The 18,199-nt window shown below is 41.6% G+C and overlaps 1 protein-coding gene across 1 annotated transcript; it reads left to right on the forward strand.

Annotated features, from left to right (window-relative positions):
- Positions 1-5,275: 5,275 nt before the first annotated feature.
- LOC111930636 (acyl-CoA (8-3)-desaturase-like) lies at positions 5,276-16,533 on the forward strand. Its single transcript, XM_023928744.2, has 12 exons — positions 5,276-5,736; positions 8,318-8,428; positions 8,851-9,048; positions 10,048-10,149; positions 10,316-10,444; positions 11,582-11,639; positions 12,007-12,083; positions 12,529-12,626; positions 12,920-13,016; positions 13,652-13,731; positions 13,841-13,966; positions 14,283-16,533. The coding sequence occupies exons 1-12, from the start codon at positions 5,518-5,520 to the stop codon at positions 14,332-14,334; spliced, it is 1,347 nt and encodes a 448-aa protein (XP_023784512.1). The 5' UTR covers positions 5,276-5,517; the 3' UTR covers positions 14,335-16,533.
- Positions 16,534-18,199: the final 1,666 nt, after the last annotated feature.

Below are 18,199 nucleotides of genomic sequence, written 5' to 3' on the forward strand. Positions count from 1 at the left end.
CTATATTAAAATGGTTCATCCTTAAAATTGCACCCCAATGAACTGAGATGACCCATGGTGGTAGCTATGGGAAGACCACCAAATGTGGGAGGGACTTCAGGATTGCAGATTTCCTGGTGGCTTAATTTTTTATTCATGAAAATTAAAACCACAAGAGAACTATTTCTTGTGAAAAGGTCTCCATGGCATGGCAGGAAAGACTCCTCTCCCTAAGTAAACAAGAAAAATTATTTTAAAAGTAGTAAACGAACTGAAAATATCAAATTTGTCTCTTTACGTTGTCAGTAAGAAAAGAAAAATGAGTTGGGGGGAGAAGTGTTCTGAAAGTTTATTCTAATTTCACACTATTTATTCTTTTGGTTCCATTAATAAAATTTTCTTTATACCCTTTAAAGTTTTGGGCCTGCTTTGCTCTCCTCCTAATTCTTACCTTGCGAGAAAAAAATGAATAATTAATTCTAGTGGGTGCACTGGTGTTTGGCCAGTGCTAGACCCACTACATTGCTAAAGTGTCAAAGAAAAATTACATTTTGCAAAAGAAGTAGCAAAATATGAAAACTGTGAGTGGTGCCTGTGTGGGCAGGGTAGAAGTTTGAGGGACATAACTGAGGCAAAATGTTTATATTGCCCTATGAATATACCCCAAAATATGTGGCTGAGGAAGGACAGAGGCAGATGGTGAAGGCCAGGGAAGGAATTATGGCCAATATTGGCTGTGCCACGTTTACTGCAGAGGTTGGAAGGCAGCCCAAGGCCCACAGGAAGGCCAGATGGAGGAAGGTGCTCTGTGTGTAGGCCATGGAACCACCATCGGTGTTTTAATCCTGGTTTAGGCCACTTTGTTACTAATTAAAAGATTTCCTAATTTGATTTAAAAGATTCCTAATTTGTTGTACAAATCACTCATTAAACTTTGGAGCATGGGCACCTTGTGTGGGGTTTTTCTTTTGTGGATGCCCAATTTCAGGCAGCCAGAGCATTCAGAAGTTTCTAAGCAGTGGATGCCCTGCACTGGGCACAGAAAATGCAACAAAAATGCTGCCTGGTCTGAAAAAAAACAATCCCAAATATGAAACAGTGAGAAAACAAAATAAGTTTGTTACTGGCGTTTAACAATTTTGTCTTGGATCATCTTGTGTCTTAGTCTTTGTAACAATATAGAGCACTTGGGAGAGGAGAATCACAGAATTTATAACTTTAGATCAGCTTAATTTAGATCTTAAAGCCACAGAAGAGCCCCTGAGATTCTGACTTTCACAAAGCTGAAGGGTGCAAAAAGTTTATTTCATAGGAATCGCAAAAAAATTGATATGTCTTTTAATGCAATTTAGTGTTCTATGGGGAGATTTAGATGAGAAGGTTCACAGGGCTTATTACAGGGTCTAATTTTAGCCCTCATTCTAATTAACATCTTGGGGTTTTATTGTTCACTCATTAAATGTAACTGAAAGCTGTCCACAGGAGCTTCCCGGGGAGGGAAAGCATGGCTTTTCACAGGTGTTTTTTTCTCTCTTTTGCAAAGAGTGTGAAGAATGTTTTCACAGAGAAAAAAAAACCCATGTGTTAATTTACTTTTGATATATGGACTAAGGAATGAAACAAAATTAATAAAACTTTAAAATATCTGAGGAACTGAAACCCCTCAAGGTAGGGTCTCCATTGCAAACTTGACTCTGTCTGTATTAAAAACCCCTTGCTTTTGCTTTAGTTTCTCTTCTCATTTCATGGGATATGGTATTCCTGATAACTAGCTCCATCTGAGATGCAGGGTGGTGTTTCATTAACCCAGAATATACTAAAAAAGGGAAAACCATGTCCTTTTCTCCTCCCGACTAAGAGGACATGGTGCCTTTTAATGCTTTTATCAAAAGCAGTAAATTACTGGATTCTTTTTTCCTTTCCAAAACAAAATTTTGCCAACTGCAAAAGTTTATGTTGCTTGAAAAGATTGCAAAGATCTTTCTCAATGAAGCCTTTTCCTGAATTATGGATTCCCCATTAAGTTTTGTGCTGGAGATAAAATAATTTTAATTATTTCTGTTAATTATTTCTGGCTGTGTTTGGGAAAAGGCACACCACAGTGACAGAAGAGGGACTCTTGAAGGAGAGTCCATGAAGTCCAGGAAGAAAAACAGACTTGGTGAACAGGAATGTGTGTGCTGACTGTGGATGGAGTCAGGTAATTTCCTTGGAGCCAGTGTAGGGCAGAGCATTCCCAAACCCTCCACAAAGGGCTCAGTATCCTGTGAGCTCCATTCCAGAGTCCCTCGAGGACAAACTCTCCAGAATGTTATATATCTTTATATGTTATATAAATTAGGTGGTACCTGCCTCCTGATGCAGAGACATTTCAGATCATGTCTGCTTTGATCAAAGTACTGTTCCATGGCTCCAGAGCAGACAGGACAGGGCAGAGAGACTCAGCTCTGCTTCCAGAGGGAAGTGCAGGTGTACTTGTAGATGCTCATCCAAGGTCACACTTTTCCAGCTTTCTCCTCTGTTGGCAGCTGAATCTGGAGACCTGCTCAAGCCACAACTGTCTGTCTTGTATCTAACAACTCTGGTTAGACTCTACACTTCATAAAGAAGATTCCCCACCCAGTTTTGCCCAGGAGCCCCACTTGTGAGGTGTTCCCACTTGAAAGGCTCCATGAAAAGCCCATAAAAAAGTAAACCAATATTACTCAGAACCTAAAGATTGTCTCCAGAAAAGAAGATTTTCTTAGAAACAAGATCACAGGATCATTAATGCTGGAAAAACCTCTATGATCATCAACCACTTCCAAATGCTCCAGGGTATCTCAGTACCAGATTTATTTCTGGACCATTTATCTCCAGTGGATTAAGTATAAGCTGCAAACATTTACGTGACAGAGGATAAAAGAGCTGAGGCAGCAACCTCCAGCTGAGCAGTCACGTAGTGTCCTGGAAATCTGGGAAACTGTGTTGAGTGCCCGTGCAAGGAGCCTCTGAGTCACAGGAGCAGGGCTGTGGAGTAGCTCTGTGCACGTGTACCAGCTCCCAGGAACACAGGACTGCATTTTGGCAGGTGTGTGGGCAGTGTTGCAGAACACCGTGTGGTGTAAATTCACTTTAACAGGTTTCTCAATAGTTTCTCTGGGTGAGTAGGACTGTGCCTTTCACTGTCTGAGCTTTTCCATGTGCCTCTATAATCTGGATTGTGACCAGGTAATAATTGGTGACCTGGATAATACAGACAGAGGCAGCTTCTGCTTTCACATTGGGAAGGGATTTCAATTTGACAGAATATCAACAGTAACAGTGGGTGTTACCGGCCCCTCTGAATGGGATCTGATGCTAAAATAAATTCAGACAATAAATATTTATATACACTGTTAATACAGAGGAAAATCATCTTAGAGTTCCCAAACTTAATTTCACCAGTTTGGTGAATGCTGGCCCCAACAATGGTACAGTGAAAGTCACAGCTACTGACTGGGTATAGACAGAGAAATCCCATATTTGTTCGCTCCAATACATTCCTGGCTCTTTATACTGCATCTCCTTGTAGACCGAAACCAAACCCCACATTTTAATCTCCTCCTTTTCAAATAGCTGCTACATGTACAAGTCTGAATATAGGGCCATGGGAAGGTTTTTTTGTCCTTCCAGCCAGCTATGGAGTAATTTGATATTTTCACATGTGTACAAAACGCCACATCTGCAAGAAATTGCGCAAACTGTTGCATATTTTATTGCCACCACCTCAAGTACTGAACATTGATTTAGGTAAGACTCTGCACATATACATAGAACATGAACACATCATTAGCGTGGACAGTCTCAGCTTTTATTTAGAGCAAGATAAAGAGTTACAAAATGCAATGTGACAGCAGGATAGAAATTATTCCTCCCATTCTTTTATCACTGTCTTCTGATGAATACCAGCAGTCACATTTCTCTTTTACTTTGGGTGGTTCACCAATTGCCACATGTCAGCCACTTTTAAATGGCAGTTTGGGGCTTGACTGATTAATTTGCAAGATGCTACATGAATTGAAGAATCAGAATTGCATAATTTGGAGTTCTGTGTCAGCCAGAAAACTGCCCACTCTGTGCTTGGGATACAGGGAAAACGTCTCATTCTGCTGAGGTGCCTTGGTTGAGAAAGTAGTTTGGCTTTTTTTAATCTGTCTTTATATTTCTTTATCTGTCCTGCCTGAAATCTGCAGCTTCAGCTGAGTGGTTTCAGTGTTTCTCAGAACTGGGAGCTCACAAAACAACCAGTTTTCTTGGAATCACAGTGTGTGAATTGTCTGGGAAACTCATTGTCACAAGAGATAGTTGAGACCTGCAGCTGGCCAGGCTTCAGGAAGGGACTGGCCATCACTGCAGGCCACATCTGGGGTTATACACCCAAGAAATTCAGAAACATAAGCAGAAAGTTTGGGGTGAGGGGCAAAACTCAGGATTTAACTCAGTGTTGCATTACAGAGGGGTATGATGGACATGCCCCATCTGTACCACCCCACACCGTGTCTGCCTGCTGCTTGTACCTTCCCCAAAAGCACCCAAGGCTTGCAATTTCAGATTAAAAAAACCCCAACCAGGACTAAGACACTGCTAGATCTCAAGTAGGGTGATATTTCACTTATATTGCTTAATTTTTTCAGCAAAATTGATGTCAGCTCATAAGAAACTTGGCATTGGCTTGTCACTGCATTTTATTACAGCTGAGAACTCTTTACCTGTTCATTGCACAGCAGACCTTCACAATATCAGAGATGCTTAGGCTTGGTTTCTGCAGGAGTAGTGTTTAAGTAAAGTTAATTATGTCAACATTGCCTTTAAGCATAGGTTTCTGAATCTACAGCCAAACTTGGTGTTAACAGTTATTGCTATTATTATTGTTATTATTATTATTGTTATTTTTATCACTATTCTTACTACTACTGCTAATACAAAGTATTTTAATGTAATAGACTCATGAATTAATTACTTGAACAGTTAGGTGGTTGCATGGCTCTAGAAAATACAGGAAATTCTGAAACCAACTATATGCAAGATGTTATCAATATAGAAGCCAAATTAAATGGAAATAAAGAATGTTTTCTTAGTGTATTCTTTCTTTACTCTCATCTGGTGGTATTTTAATCAATTATTTAATTAAGAAAGGTACATTAATTTTGCATGCCAGGGTCAACACTAAAAATTTCAAAGACCGAGGACAACCTGAAGGTTTCAGGTAGTGAGGCCATTTAGAGGTAACAGGTGGCCCTCACAAATTTTTGTCTTTATTCCTGTTTGTATTCAGTGGAGCAGTCAGACCTTGCAAAGGCAGCTCGGAAAGGACAAGAAGGAGCAGAGATTTTCCTCATGGGTGTGTCCAAGTGTCTGGAAGAGGAGGGAACCTGGGAAGGGTGTGTTTGGGCGAGGAGAGCCAACCAGCCCTTGGAAGCGCAGGGAGTGGTTTGGAGTGAGGCTGTATAACGGGCAGGCCAGCATGGGCCACCCTCAGCCTGGACCTGGAGCTGGCTCTGGAGAATTCCAGCACTGATGGCTCCACAGACTGGTCCCAGTGAGAAAGGGACCAGATCCATCCCAGCCTTTCCACAGCTTTTCACTTGGGAAGAGATCAGGACCCGCAACGGCCGTGAGCAAGGCCAGGAGCAGTGGCTCGTGGTTGACAGGAAGGTTTATGATGTCAGCACGTTTTCCAAGAGACATCCCGGGGGCAGCCGGGTTATCAGCCACTATGCTGGGCAGGATGCCACGGTAAGAGCTGGGAAAGCAGTGGAGGAAGGTGGTTCCAGTGGCAGGGAAGGAGGACACGGTGGGGAATCCTGTCTGGTGGTGGTCACCACTGTGTGTGGTCAGAGAGCGGACTGAGAAAGCAGCATGATAACCTTGGGCTGCAGGACATATGGAAAAGTCCTACAAATATATTTGAACATAGATCTTCCAGGGATTCCTGCAAAAATCTCTGATCTGGAGGATTTATCTAAAATCATTTGGTGCTTGTTGGCAGGAATAATAAACTCTAAGCAGATCTCCCAGACTATGCTGAAAGGAGACGCTGAATTTCTGAGCAGGCAGAAATCTGAGCATTAGAAACATGGGCATCAAATTGTGATGTGGGAGATTTAATTCTTGTCACAACAAGACTTTCTGACTTGAGGAAAGTTGCTTAGCCTGTCTTAATTCCTCATGTTTTAGCGTGTAGAATGGGATAGCACTTCCTAACTCCTGGCCCAAAATGGACCAGGTTAGTTACTTTTCACATTTCATCCCTTGCACCCTGCTTGAAACTGGGGCAGAAAAATATCTGGTGGTCTCAGAGGAAGAAAAAGGAGAGGTTTGAGTCTTGTTTGGTTTCCCCCAAGCTGATTGACCTTCAGAACATAGTCCAGCCCAGAGATCCTGGTGCCATCTCCTGCACTTTCTGCTGCTGCACTTTCACAGAAGGAGTCAAGGAATGCAGCATGCATGGAATGACTTGTCCCCAAGCTATGTCCTCCCAGCTCCTTCAAGGACCTGCAAGTTACATCATTGTATTTGTAGACACCCAGGGGCTTTAACCATGGTGAATGTGTTTTAAAAAAACACCTTTGATCTTACTTGCTTTTATTGTTGCAATAATTACAATCTGATTTTACTTGATCTTAAAGGTGTACTATATCCCCTTGAAGACAGGACCACAATCAGTAGCCAAAATCATGGGCTCAATGTGGATATGTGTTGCATCCTAACAACATTTTCTGTCTTGCCCTTGCTAATCCTAATAATTCTTTTTGCTTTTAAAATGCTGCTTGTTTATATATTCTAAGAAATCCACATAGAAATGCAGGACTGGAATGTGTTTCAAAAAATTACTGGTGCAGGACTTTACCTAAAGCCAGGATCCAGGGTTTTTCTCCAACAACTCTTGACTACTCTAGAGCTCATAATAGTGTATACATAGTGAGAATTTTCTTCCTCTGTGGGGATTATTTTGAAAATACAAGGCAAGACCATTGCAGAACATTCAACTGACGTCAAATGTTGCGAGTTATGTGTGTTGTAGGTGGTATTTCTTAAAGTTAATCTCTAAAGTTAATCTTAAAATTAGTAAGATGCTAATTAGAGTGTAAGACCAGGGAGGAGAAAGAACAGGCAGGACTGAGAGGCTTCCAGTGATAAGAATCTGCGATGCTGATCTCATGGATAGGAGCTTCTGCTTGAAAAGATTCTGGTTCCCGTTTCCAAACTGTAGTACTGATACTTACGGATTAAATCAGCATTCCTGGCAAGATGGAGGGATATAAAAATGGATAAACACCTGGAGAATGAGGGGCATAAAATCACAATGGGAAGATTTTCCCAGTGCTCTGGGTCTCGACAGAGTTGTTCATTTGTCACTGTGACAATGGGTCACTAGATGTCTGTAGAAAAGCTCGAATGTCCAAAAAGTCACCCTGTTCTGACTTTTTCTAGACCAAAGTACTCAGAGAGAGACTGTCTCCAGCCAAGAGGCTCCAAGAAAATCCTCTGTCCTCTTCCAGGGATTTGATCCTGACCAGACCTGTGCAGAATATTTGGGTTGTGCTCATCCCTGCTGATTTTCAGAGCCAAAATCAGCAAAATCAGACTGTTCAAAATGAGGATTTTGTTCTATCCGCTCTTTCTGGAAGAAAAAAGGATATGGCCAACCTCTTTACCTTTCTTTTGGAAAATCCACTGAGGACATGAGCTAAAGAAGAGTTTTATCTGGATTTATCTGGAATCTCATCCTTTATTCCATTGTTTATATTTGATTTGAAACTGGGATTTGAAATGGTTCTTTTGTGTCTTTAATGTTCCCACTTCCCCAAAACATCAACCACTCTGGAAATTTGGAGGGAACTGTGAGAGACAGACAGTTTGTGCTGTTGAATATGAGGCTTCAGCATTTATTTTGTATGGCCTCAGTGTTACACAGACAGGATTTCAATGCCTCATCCCAAGCACGGCAAAGACACACCTCATTCCCTGCTCCTGGGTCCCATCCATAGGGCAGGGCTGCTGGCTGGAGCCTTCTAGGGACAGACTGCTGAAACAAGCAGATGAAAGAACAGGTTTCCCTCTGCAAAGGGTTTTTCATCAAACCCTTTCATGTTTATTACCAGCCTCACCCAGGGGCTTTTATGAAATCTGGGCTCTTGAAACTCCTCCAGCTTCCTTGGGCCAAGCTCCAGTCTATGGGAAAGAGCAATAGGAGAGACGAAAATGGACAAGGGGAGCAGGATTTTGTGTTATAATCCAGACCTGGGGAATGAGAAGCTCAGCTCTGGTGTTTGGTCATGTGCCGTCTCTCACTCCCTCCCTTTGTGCTCCTCAGGATGCCTTCGTGGCATTTCACAACGACAAGTCCCTGGTGAAAAAGTACCTGAAATCTCTGCTGATTGGGGAGCTGGCACCAGATCAACCCAGCTTTGAGTCTAATAAAAAGGTGAGTGCCCTAGATTCCAGAGGTGGGAATGTCTCGGGATTCAGCATGGGAGGAGAAGGAAAACAGGAGAGGTAGCAGGAATCGCCTCTGAGAGAGTACACCTGATGCTGTGGGTGGGCAGGAGGTGGTGATGGGCAGGCATGGAAACATGACTGTCCCAGCACCACTAAATCCACCCCTGGGAGCAAGGAATGGGCTCCAGAGCCCCAAATCCTGCTCAGTTCTCCTCATTGGGATGTCTCAGAATCAAAGCAAAGTCTGTTGACTTCATGCTTGTTTTGGCAATGAGCCCTACTGACCGAACATCTTCTCCAACTTCTGTGGCTGTTTTGGGGTTCCTGGCTCTGCTCTATGACATTTTCAAAGTAAATAGTGCATTAATATTCACTTCACCCACAGAAATCCGTTTTCTTTACCCACAGAAATCCCTCTTGGAGGATTTTCGTGAGCTGCGCTGCACCATTGAGAAGATGGGACTTCTGAGGCCAAATTACTTCTTCTTCTTCCTGATTTTCCTTCACCTCCTCGTGCTGGATGCTGCATCCTGGCTTGTGGTCTGGTACTTTGGCATATCCCTGGTGCCCTTCCTGGCTGGCATGGTGTTCTTCACCACTGCCCAGGTAAACTGCTGACAGGTGCTCAATGCTGCAGATGCCTTCTTCTCTTCCAGGTGGAGAGGATTAATGGAATGTTCCCATCCCAGGCATTGCCTCTCCTTAGATCCCATTATCTGGCTGAAGATGACAATCACGTTCTACGTCATAATTTTTGTTGCCTGCAGCAGATCTCATTTTGCTGACAGGCTGCTCCCTCAGCATGGTGGGGTTCTTGTGGAACTGGCTCTTTCACAAGATGGGATGAGCCGATCTAATCACTTACCCCAGCAAAAAGAAGGAAAATTTCATTCTCACTGACACTTTTGGCTCTCTGTTTGTTCTGTCAGATGGCTCTGGTATTTTTGGGGTCCTTTATGAGTCCCCACTAGCCCTGAATAGTTTTCTGCTGCATTAGCAAATTCAGCCATATAAGCAAAGGATCCATTTCAGGGTGGATGTAGCGAAGGAGGGAATAAGGATTTGTGGCACTTATGGGAGAAATTGAAGGGTGTGGTGGAAGAAGGAAAACAAGATTTTCTTATTAGCACTGAATGCTTAAGTTTGCTCAGATCCCCCTGGAGCAGGTGCAAATGAGCTAATTTATTTAATTAATCTGTTTTATTTGCCTAATATCTGCTAGGGCAGATATCCCTTGAAGAGCAGTCTTGTATTTCCATAGAAATATGGAATGCAGTGAAGCCACAGACTTGGAAACTATTCCACTTCCTAGCTGGTTACTTGAAAATTAATTACTTGTCATGGCAGCAACAGAATCCTGTGTTGGGACAGTGAAGTTAATTGCAGTGATGCTTCTCTGCTTTCCTATATTCCAGATGAAACTAATATCTGGAATTGAGCAGGTCTAGTGGACAGTGGCCTGGATGGAAGTTCCCAGCCCTGCAAGTGTCTCTTCCACACATCAGAGGGAGAATGAAACTCACACTATGAAGTTTCAGAGACTCACAAGGCAAATTATTGCAATAAAGAAGTTCTCTTTCCTCAGTAATCCTTTTTGTCTCCCAGATCCAGATGGGCTGGTTCCAGCACGATCTGGGGCACTGCTCTGTCTTCAGGAAGCCCAGGTGGAATCATCTCCTGCAGACCGTGGTGATAAACATGCTGAAGGTAGTGGTGGAATGTTCTCTGGGGCTAATTGGGACTAAGCAGTGGATGGGAGTGTCCCTAAATCCAGGCAAGATCGCCTGTGAGGGAATTGAAATAAATATAAATGTGATCCTTGATATTGCCTGCTCTGGTTTGAATCCCTGGTGTTGCCCTTTTCCCCATGCAGGGGCTGCCTGCCAGCTGGTGGAACCATCTGCACAACCAGCACCATGCCAAGCCCAACTGCTTCCGCAAGGACCCCGACCTCAACATGCACCCTCTGCTCTTCAGCCTGGGAAGGACCCTCTCCGTGGAGGTCTGGAAAAGAAAGGACAGAGAGCTAGAGTGTGATGCATATCTAATATATAATAATAACAAGCCAGATTGTGCCTTGAAATTAAGTGGTTTTTAAGGTGCCTTTCAACCCAGACTATTCTAGGATTTTTTGATAATTCCCAAAGTGTTCCAAGATCTGAGCGTCTTGTGTTATTGCTATGCTGAGACACCCTCTCCTGAGAAGCAAAGGCTTAAAATCAGTGCTTAAGTAAGGGCAAGCGCCTTGAAGGCAGCTCCAGGGGTGAGTCAGCCCACTTGCATTAGAGAGTATTAGTGAGTCAGATGTTCCCTCTGGATCTTCCTGGCTACTGGAGCTGTTCAGCACCCAAATCCTTCAGGGCTGGCAGAGCCGCCATGCACCAAATGCATACACAGTGAATGATTTCCTAATCCTGAATTTTATGGTTTTCATAAAAAGAGAAACCATGAATAGATCCTCCCTACTTCCATTATGGTTTCTGATAGCATCGGGATAGGCAAGGGCTCGTTTGCCTTTTCTTTTCCCTGGAAGTCCTTTTACTCATGGGATAATGAAATGCCCTCATTGTGAGATACACCAGCCTCTTAAAATAATGCCTTTCTCTTTTTCACCTGCTGAAGAAACTCTCCAAGGCATATGGAAAATTCCAGCTCTGCTGTCCCAGAAAGATTCCTGCAAAGGGAGATACAAAATGCTTATTGACAGAAAACCATGAGCTCAGTTGGGAAGGATTTTGTCAGGGATTTAGGGAAAGCTCTCTCATGTAGGAGCATCCAGAGCAGGCTGGCTGTGCTCCAGTGGGTTTGATGGAGTGAAAATGTCGGAAATCAGTATCAGCTTTTTAGCAGGATCAGAGTTGGGCATACTATGGATAGGCAAAGTGGATTTCAGGGGTTTTGTTCATCCAGTTTATTTGTTGCTTCAAGTTGCACTTCCAGTGCTGACTGGAGTTATGAAAGTATAACAAGACTAATAAGGAGCCTTAGGTCCTTATTAATTTTTTTTCAAAGAGTTATGGTCACAAAAGTTTGGGGTGATGTTAAGAAACTTTTGGTGCAATTGGTGAAATATTACAAGGTGAATAAATAAACTTAATTGTACTTTTTGTAAATATTTCAATATCTTTTCATTTTTCAGCTTGGAAAGCAGAAGAAGAAGTTCATGCCTTACAATTACCAGCACAAGTATTTCATCTGTGAGTATCCCTCTAAAACCATAAGGGCATCTCCTCCCACACAAAATAAAGGTTTTTAAACATATTCCCATTGAAGGGAGAGCTCCAGGAAGCTTCCTTCACATTAAAGAAGGTCCCCATGTGGTGGAATTGCTCCTTAAGTCTCTGTTTGGGTTATGAGATAGATAGATGAGTGTGTACCAAACAGAGGGAAGAAAGGGATGGGGAAGAAGTGGAGAAGTGATGAGAAAAAAGAGGAAGAGATTATGTGGATGCATGGAGGTTAATATGAATGGAAAACAACAATTTTTCTTCTGCTGGAAAGAAGAATCATTTTTATGATGCAGTGAAATTACAAATCTCTCTCTCTTTCTGTTCTGGTCTTCAGTGCTGGCCCCACTCGCCCTCATACCCTTCTTCCAGCTGTCAATATTCTACTTTGCAATCAAGAGGAAAAAGTGGTTGGTAAGCACTGCTTCCCTGTCTGGAAAACTCAAAAATTGTCACTGTATTCACCTTTGCCTCCTATTGGTCAGGTGAGTGGGCGGGGGGTAAGAGAAAAAGGATAGAATAGGCTGATTCTAGGCTTGCTGCAGAAAGAGAAAATTGTTTAGAAGAGGCTTTTTAGCCTTTTAGCAGATAAATAAGTTACCAGGAAATCCCCAGACCCAGAGTATGATGGCAGGGCTATTGTCTGCAGTTATTGATGGTTAAATGGGAATATTTCCACACACCCACCTTGATGCAGAATGGACCTTACTCTTGAAAAATCAGAGATTTGGATATCAGTACATTTTTTAAACTGCAGTTCAAGTAAAAGGGAAAGGATGGAGTGGAGGCATTTCACCAACAAAGGTTGATTTTCATCCTGATTTGTTTAGGGTTTTTTTGTTTTTTTTGTTTTTTACAGGACCTGATATTGATTGTGGCTTTCAATGTCCGAATCTGCCTCATGTACGTTCCTTTAATGGGATTTAAAAATTTCATGGTGTACTACTGGCTGTCCAGGTAATTCAGAGCACACCCAGAGCCCCCATAATTAATATTTGTAATCAATATTGAGCTCAAAAAAAAGAAATGAAAACTAAAACTACAATTTTCTTAGAATTAAATATTCTAGAAGAAACAGTTTAACTTCACAGGGGTGGTGGCTGGTCAGGGGCATCTGTAGCTACAACTTGAGTGGTTCTTAAACTCCAAAAGTGCTTTCTTAACTTGAGAAGAGACTTAACCAAGTGTTTTAGTGGTAAATTTGGATGGGATCAGAGATATTACAAGAGTTTCTGTGTTTATCTGTCCAGATACTTTGAGAGTACCTGGTTTATTTGGGTGACCCAGATGAACCACATCCCAATGAATATTGATTATGACAAGAACAAAGACTGGGTGTCTACTCAGGTGAGAAATTCTGGAATTCTGGGTCTGCTGGTCTAAATTACAGAACAAAGACAACATTGTTACTCTCATAGATTTACTATTAATGAGGTTTGCCCTTCCATTCATTAAATAAACAGTTCTGTAATATTCAACTCATTTCAAATTTTAGTTGGAAAACAGGAAATCTAGATTTAAAAAATCCTGGTTTTTTCACTGAAAGGCCTTGACATATTTTACACAACCCTTTCCCCTCCCTATTATAGAAAAATACTGGTGGTATAACATCCAATCTCCTTTTTAGGCTGACTAAACAGAAACAAACTGGGGGACCTTTTTTTTTACCCTACAGGCTGCAGGTTTACTATGTATCAGATTAAATCTGAGAAAATTGCCTGAGAAAAATGAATATATACTACCTCCAGCAGCATAATCCCACATAGTGGGTTTGCAGCAGTTTCCTGTTTTATCAAGGCTAAAAAACTCAGCCTGACTGGTCTAGACTGTGTTGAATTCCTCAGGGCAATGATGGCTGTAATCCCTGACTTTGATTCTTATGCTGGATAAGGGTGGGCAGCGATTGCTGGGGCTTCAGTTGTTGGATTTGCAGGAAAATAAAATCTAAATCATCTGGGGGTTTTGGGGTTTTTCTCTCCCAGCTCCACGCAACCTGCAACGTGAAGCAGTCTGTGTTCAACGACTGGTTCACTGGGCACCTGAACTTCCAAATCGAACACCAGTGAGTATCATCCTGGGGAGAAAAATGGGAATAATCTGGGGCAGGGGGATATTTTAAACAGGGAGAAAGCCAAGTCTTGAAAAAACTCTTCCCTCATCCCATTCTGCAGCCTGTTCCCCACAATGCCTCGGCACAACTACTGGAAAGTGGCTCCCCTGGTGAAAAGCCTCTGTGACAAGCATGGCATTGAGTACAAAACCAAGACTCTGCTGACAGCCTTTATAGATATTTTGCAGTAAGTACCAATTAACAAGGTGATTTTGCTCTGCAGTGGCAAGTAAGAGACACCCAGGCAGCCATTTCAAATCAATTTCCATGGAGAGATCAAACCTAGAGTTTATTTAGGCTTTTCTATAGTTTTAAAGTTTCAAAGCTTGTTTTTCTCTTCCTTAAATCCTCTCAGCGCATTGCCAGCAGTCAGACTTTGCTATGAGGTGTCCACACAATTTTAAATCCATATTTTTCCTTTTATTTCTTTAACTACAGTTGGCCTCTCACAAAGCTGAACTCTGTCTCCTCATAAATTATTTTTTTCCCTTCTGCTCCTGCAGTTCCCTGAAGGATTCTGGGGACCACTGGCTGGAAGCATATCTGTATGGATAGAAACTGGCAACTCTCCAAGGGAATCCCTTCACCACACAACTGCTGCTAAGAGCCAGGACACACCATCCCTGTGCATGTCCTCAGGCATAGGAACTGAGGAGCTGGGCAAAGCTAATTTCAGTAAGAATCAAATGGGAAAGTGGCTTCAAGATACATTTTTACCTTGTTCCCAACCTCTGTGGGAGCCTCTGTTTTTTCCTGCTCAATCTCAGAATTCAGAGATGGGCTTTTAAACTCGGGGAGAAGTAGCTCTTGAATCAGCTTGATCAGTTTAACTTTATTGGAAGTGTCAGTTCCTTGCTTATGGAAGAGAGAAAGTTCTTCTCAGAGTCATAGAATCCTGGAATGATTTGGGTTGGAAGGGACCTTAAAGATCATCTTGCTCTACCCCCTGCCATGGGCAGGGACACCTTCCACCAGACCAGGTCGCTCCAAGCCCTGTCCAGCCTGGCCTTGAACAGTTCCAGGGATGGGACATCCACAGCTTCCCTGGGGAACCTGTTCCACTGCCTCACAATAAAGAATTTCTTCCTAATATCCAGTCTACACCCACCCTCTGTCAGTTCAAAACTGTTGTCCCTCATCCTGTCCCTACAAGTCCTGATAAAAACTCTCCATATTCCTCACAAGCCTCTTTCAGTATTAAGGTCTCCTTCTTTCTTGGCTCAGTGGATCAGTGAAGAAACGCAGGAAAAGTACAGGAAATCAGGAGACATTAAACCAGGGGGAATTTTTAAGGGATCTTTTTGAACAGATCAAATAAATGTGCAAAGTACAAGATGGCCTCTGGGGCATGTCCCCATCATTTCTGGCCTCCTTGCTGAGACTGTTAAGGGTTGTAACAGGTTCTGTTCATGGATTGCATGGACAGGCAGATCTGCTGGGGGCTGCTTACACCTGCAGTATCCAGTGTGAACACAGCTTGTATGGCATGTGGTATCTTTAGGCATAAATATATGTCTGGGTTTTAACTGAGTGCTGACTGTGCTGTCAGATTGGATTTCTGGTGTAGACCAGCTTTGAGTCAGGCTGAGAAGACAAAGCACGGAGAAGTAGGTCCAGATTTCAAGGGTATTGCTTTTATATATATATTACATTTTATCTAAAATTTTACCTCTTGGTGGTTTAGTACAATTAGTTTTACAAGAGAATTATGAATAAAGTTCTTGATCATGATTTTTAGATTGAAGTCAAAGCCTGTTTTAGAAGGAGCTCTGATTTATCTTGCTGATTTTGGAAAGTAATTATAATTCAATGACATTTCCTAATGCCACTTAGAGCAAATATATTCCATCATGGGGCTGGCAGAACCCATGTGGTACCCACCTCACTGACCCAAAACCAAAAAGGTTTTCATGGCAAGAAGCTGTAGTGCCAAATAAAGAGACAATTTGCCCATAAAAACAAAGGCCACATGGTTCCTCTCCTCTGCTTTCACACCCAGTTACCCATAGGAGGAAGATGTGGGAGATTTAAAAGCAGCTCAATTGTGTTGCAATTTACAGACACCAACACCCCTCTTCTGTAACAAGATCAAGCCCAGCAAACAAAGCAGAAGGAGTCTGGACTTTTTATTTTTGCCTTTGTTTTTTTCCAGAACATCTTAGTTTCTTCTGGTTTTTTTATAATTCTGTGTAGGTGCAGGTAGCAATAACACTGTTCTGGTTATTTGATAATAATGTCTGACAGATGTCTTTGAAAAGTGTGCTGTTTAAAACAATAGTTATTAAAAAGTGTTTAAAATGTAGTTTGGAAATCCCTGCTAATTGGTCCCTACAGCAGTTATATGTTCCCAAATCCAGGGTTGGTTATAATGATGATATCCCTAATTATTTGCAAAAGCAGAAACATCATATAATTATTTAAAGGATAATACTGCCTTAAGATGAATGCAGGGATTTCATGGTACTACACAAAGACATGTTAAAATTGCTGTCCTGCTGAAAGTTATATAAATTTTAAGGATTCCTCCATTTTTTTTTTATCAGTGAGACTTGAAAACTGTGTTGATCCTGTGTCCTACTGAAGTCAATGCAAAGCTGAATCAAAAGGTTTCTTTGTGGTGTCAGTCTCATAAATTAAACTGATCATTTGTAGTGTTTAATTAGAATTCTGCTTATTTGAATGTCATTATTTATTGATTCATTTTTCAATCTGGTTTTAATTAAAATATTTCTGTCTCTATTTGTCTCAACAGTCTGCTCTGTGTCAAGAATAATTTCTTTATCTTTTTAATAAATGTTAATTAACAGGGGAGTTGGTTTACCTTGGTTAAATTCTAACATGGTTTACAAACTCCAAAGGGTCAGGTGAGAGCTGTAATATTATCTGAAAGTCAATATTTGACATCTGGAATATCTGGTGAGAAGGAAATTAGGGCGATGTTTTGCAGAATCCTTCTGGGGTTTTCTTTTTCTGCAGGAATTTGTGCTGAGTTGTTGTTGGAAGTAGTTTATCTTATCCAGGTAGAGGAAAAACTCTTTTGTATCTTTTTGTTCTTCCCTCAAGTTTCAGATTTAGGGATGCAATTGGATAAGATACTTTGGGTGGAATCTGATGAAGAGGATTTAGAAATGAATAGAACAACTTCCTTTTCTGCTGTTGTCCTGCTCTGTGTGGCAGCATTTCAGCCTAGCACCTCTTCTCCTGAGTGTAAAATGATTCACTTATGCACTGATTCCTCTTACGAGCCACCCCTGCAAAAAAATTCCTTCCGTTTTATTGCCTAAAATATCTTCAATGACTGTTTGGAGGGGCAACTTGTAGCCTGACTTGAAGGAAATTGCAGTTTGTGTGTCCATAAAGAGAGATCCAGCCAGAAATAGAGGTTGTATTTACACTGAACTCCAAAAAACAGGTGACTTTATTCCAGCTTGCCACCTAAAATACCTTTTTCTCAGGTGCTGCCTATAGAAGGTGTGTTCTGCTATTATTTCAAGTCCATTGAAGTGCTGAGCTGTGCTCCCCTGCAAGTACAGAGCTGCCTCTGTCTGAGTAATTTTCCTCTTATCACTCACCCAAGGGTGGGGCATCCTTGGTTTTCCTGGCTGCCATCCCCCTGAGGGCCTCATCCCATGGGCACGCTTGCATCGAGCTCTTAAAAGCAGAACTCTGTTTTCCAGAGGATATTTATGGCTGTTTTCTCTTAAAAACGGAGCTGGGAGAAGCAATCCTGCATCTTTTGTAATTAAACTTACAAGAGCAATGTGGTACCTATGGTTCTATTTTAGGCCACAGCACTTCAGTTCAACTTGATCCTCAGTAAATTCCTCATCCCCTCCATGGATTTTGGCAGGTTTCATCAAAATATTAATTCTTTCATTCTGCTTCAAGTCTTCTTAAATGGGGAGTGGTGAAAATGTTCCTCACTTAAACTCTTGGCCTCCCAAGGGTATTTTTCTATTTTCTCAGAAAAATATAAATACATATTACTTATATTCTTTTATTCTTGGTGATAGATGAGGAAAAATCAAGCTAAATAATCTTTACTGGTTTGTCTGGTCACTAAACTCAATTTAGACTGAAACAAATTGTTTTTCCTTACAAGATCTACATTCCCTCTTGGAAGTAACACCAGAAAACACATAAAAATAGATGTGCAAATACATCTTTTAGGGATGATTTAGGTTCTGGAAATGGTCTAGAACTCTCCCTACTGACTGCTCCATACTCAAAAATAATTACCACTAAAGTCTTATTTACTCTGTGTATTTTATCTTCAGGGTGGTTATGTTTAGAAAGGTAAATATATTTGAGATTTTGATTTTATGGGGCTTTTTTTCCATTCTAAAAAAAACATGCTCAGCCACCATGATATCTTTTTATTCCGATTAATCCAGTTTATTGATTGAAGGTGTTGACACAA

The sequence above is a fragment of the Cyanistes caeruleus genome, chromosome 6 (genome assembly GCF_971803275.1).
Source record: "Cyanistes caeruleus chromosome 6, bCyaCae1.hap1.1, whole genome shotgun sequence".
In the NCBI taxonomy this organism is placed as follows: Eukaryota; Metazoa; Chordata; class Aves; order Passeriformes; family Paridae; genus Cyanistes; species Cyanistes caeruleus.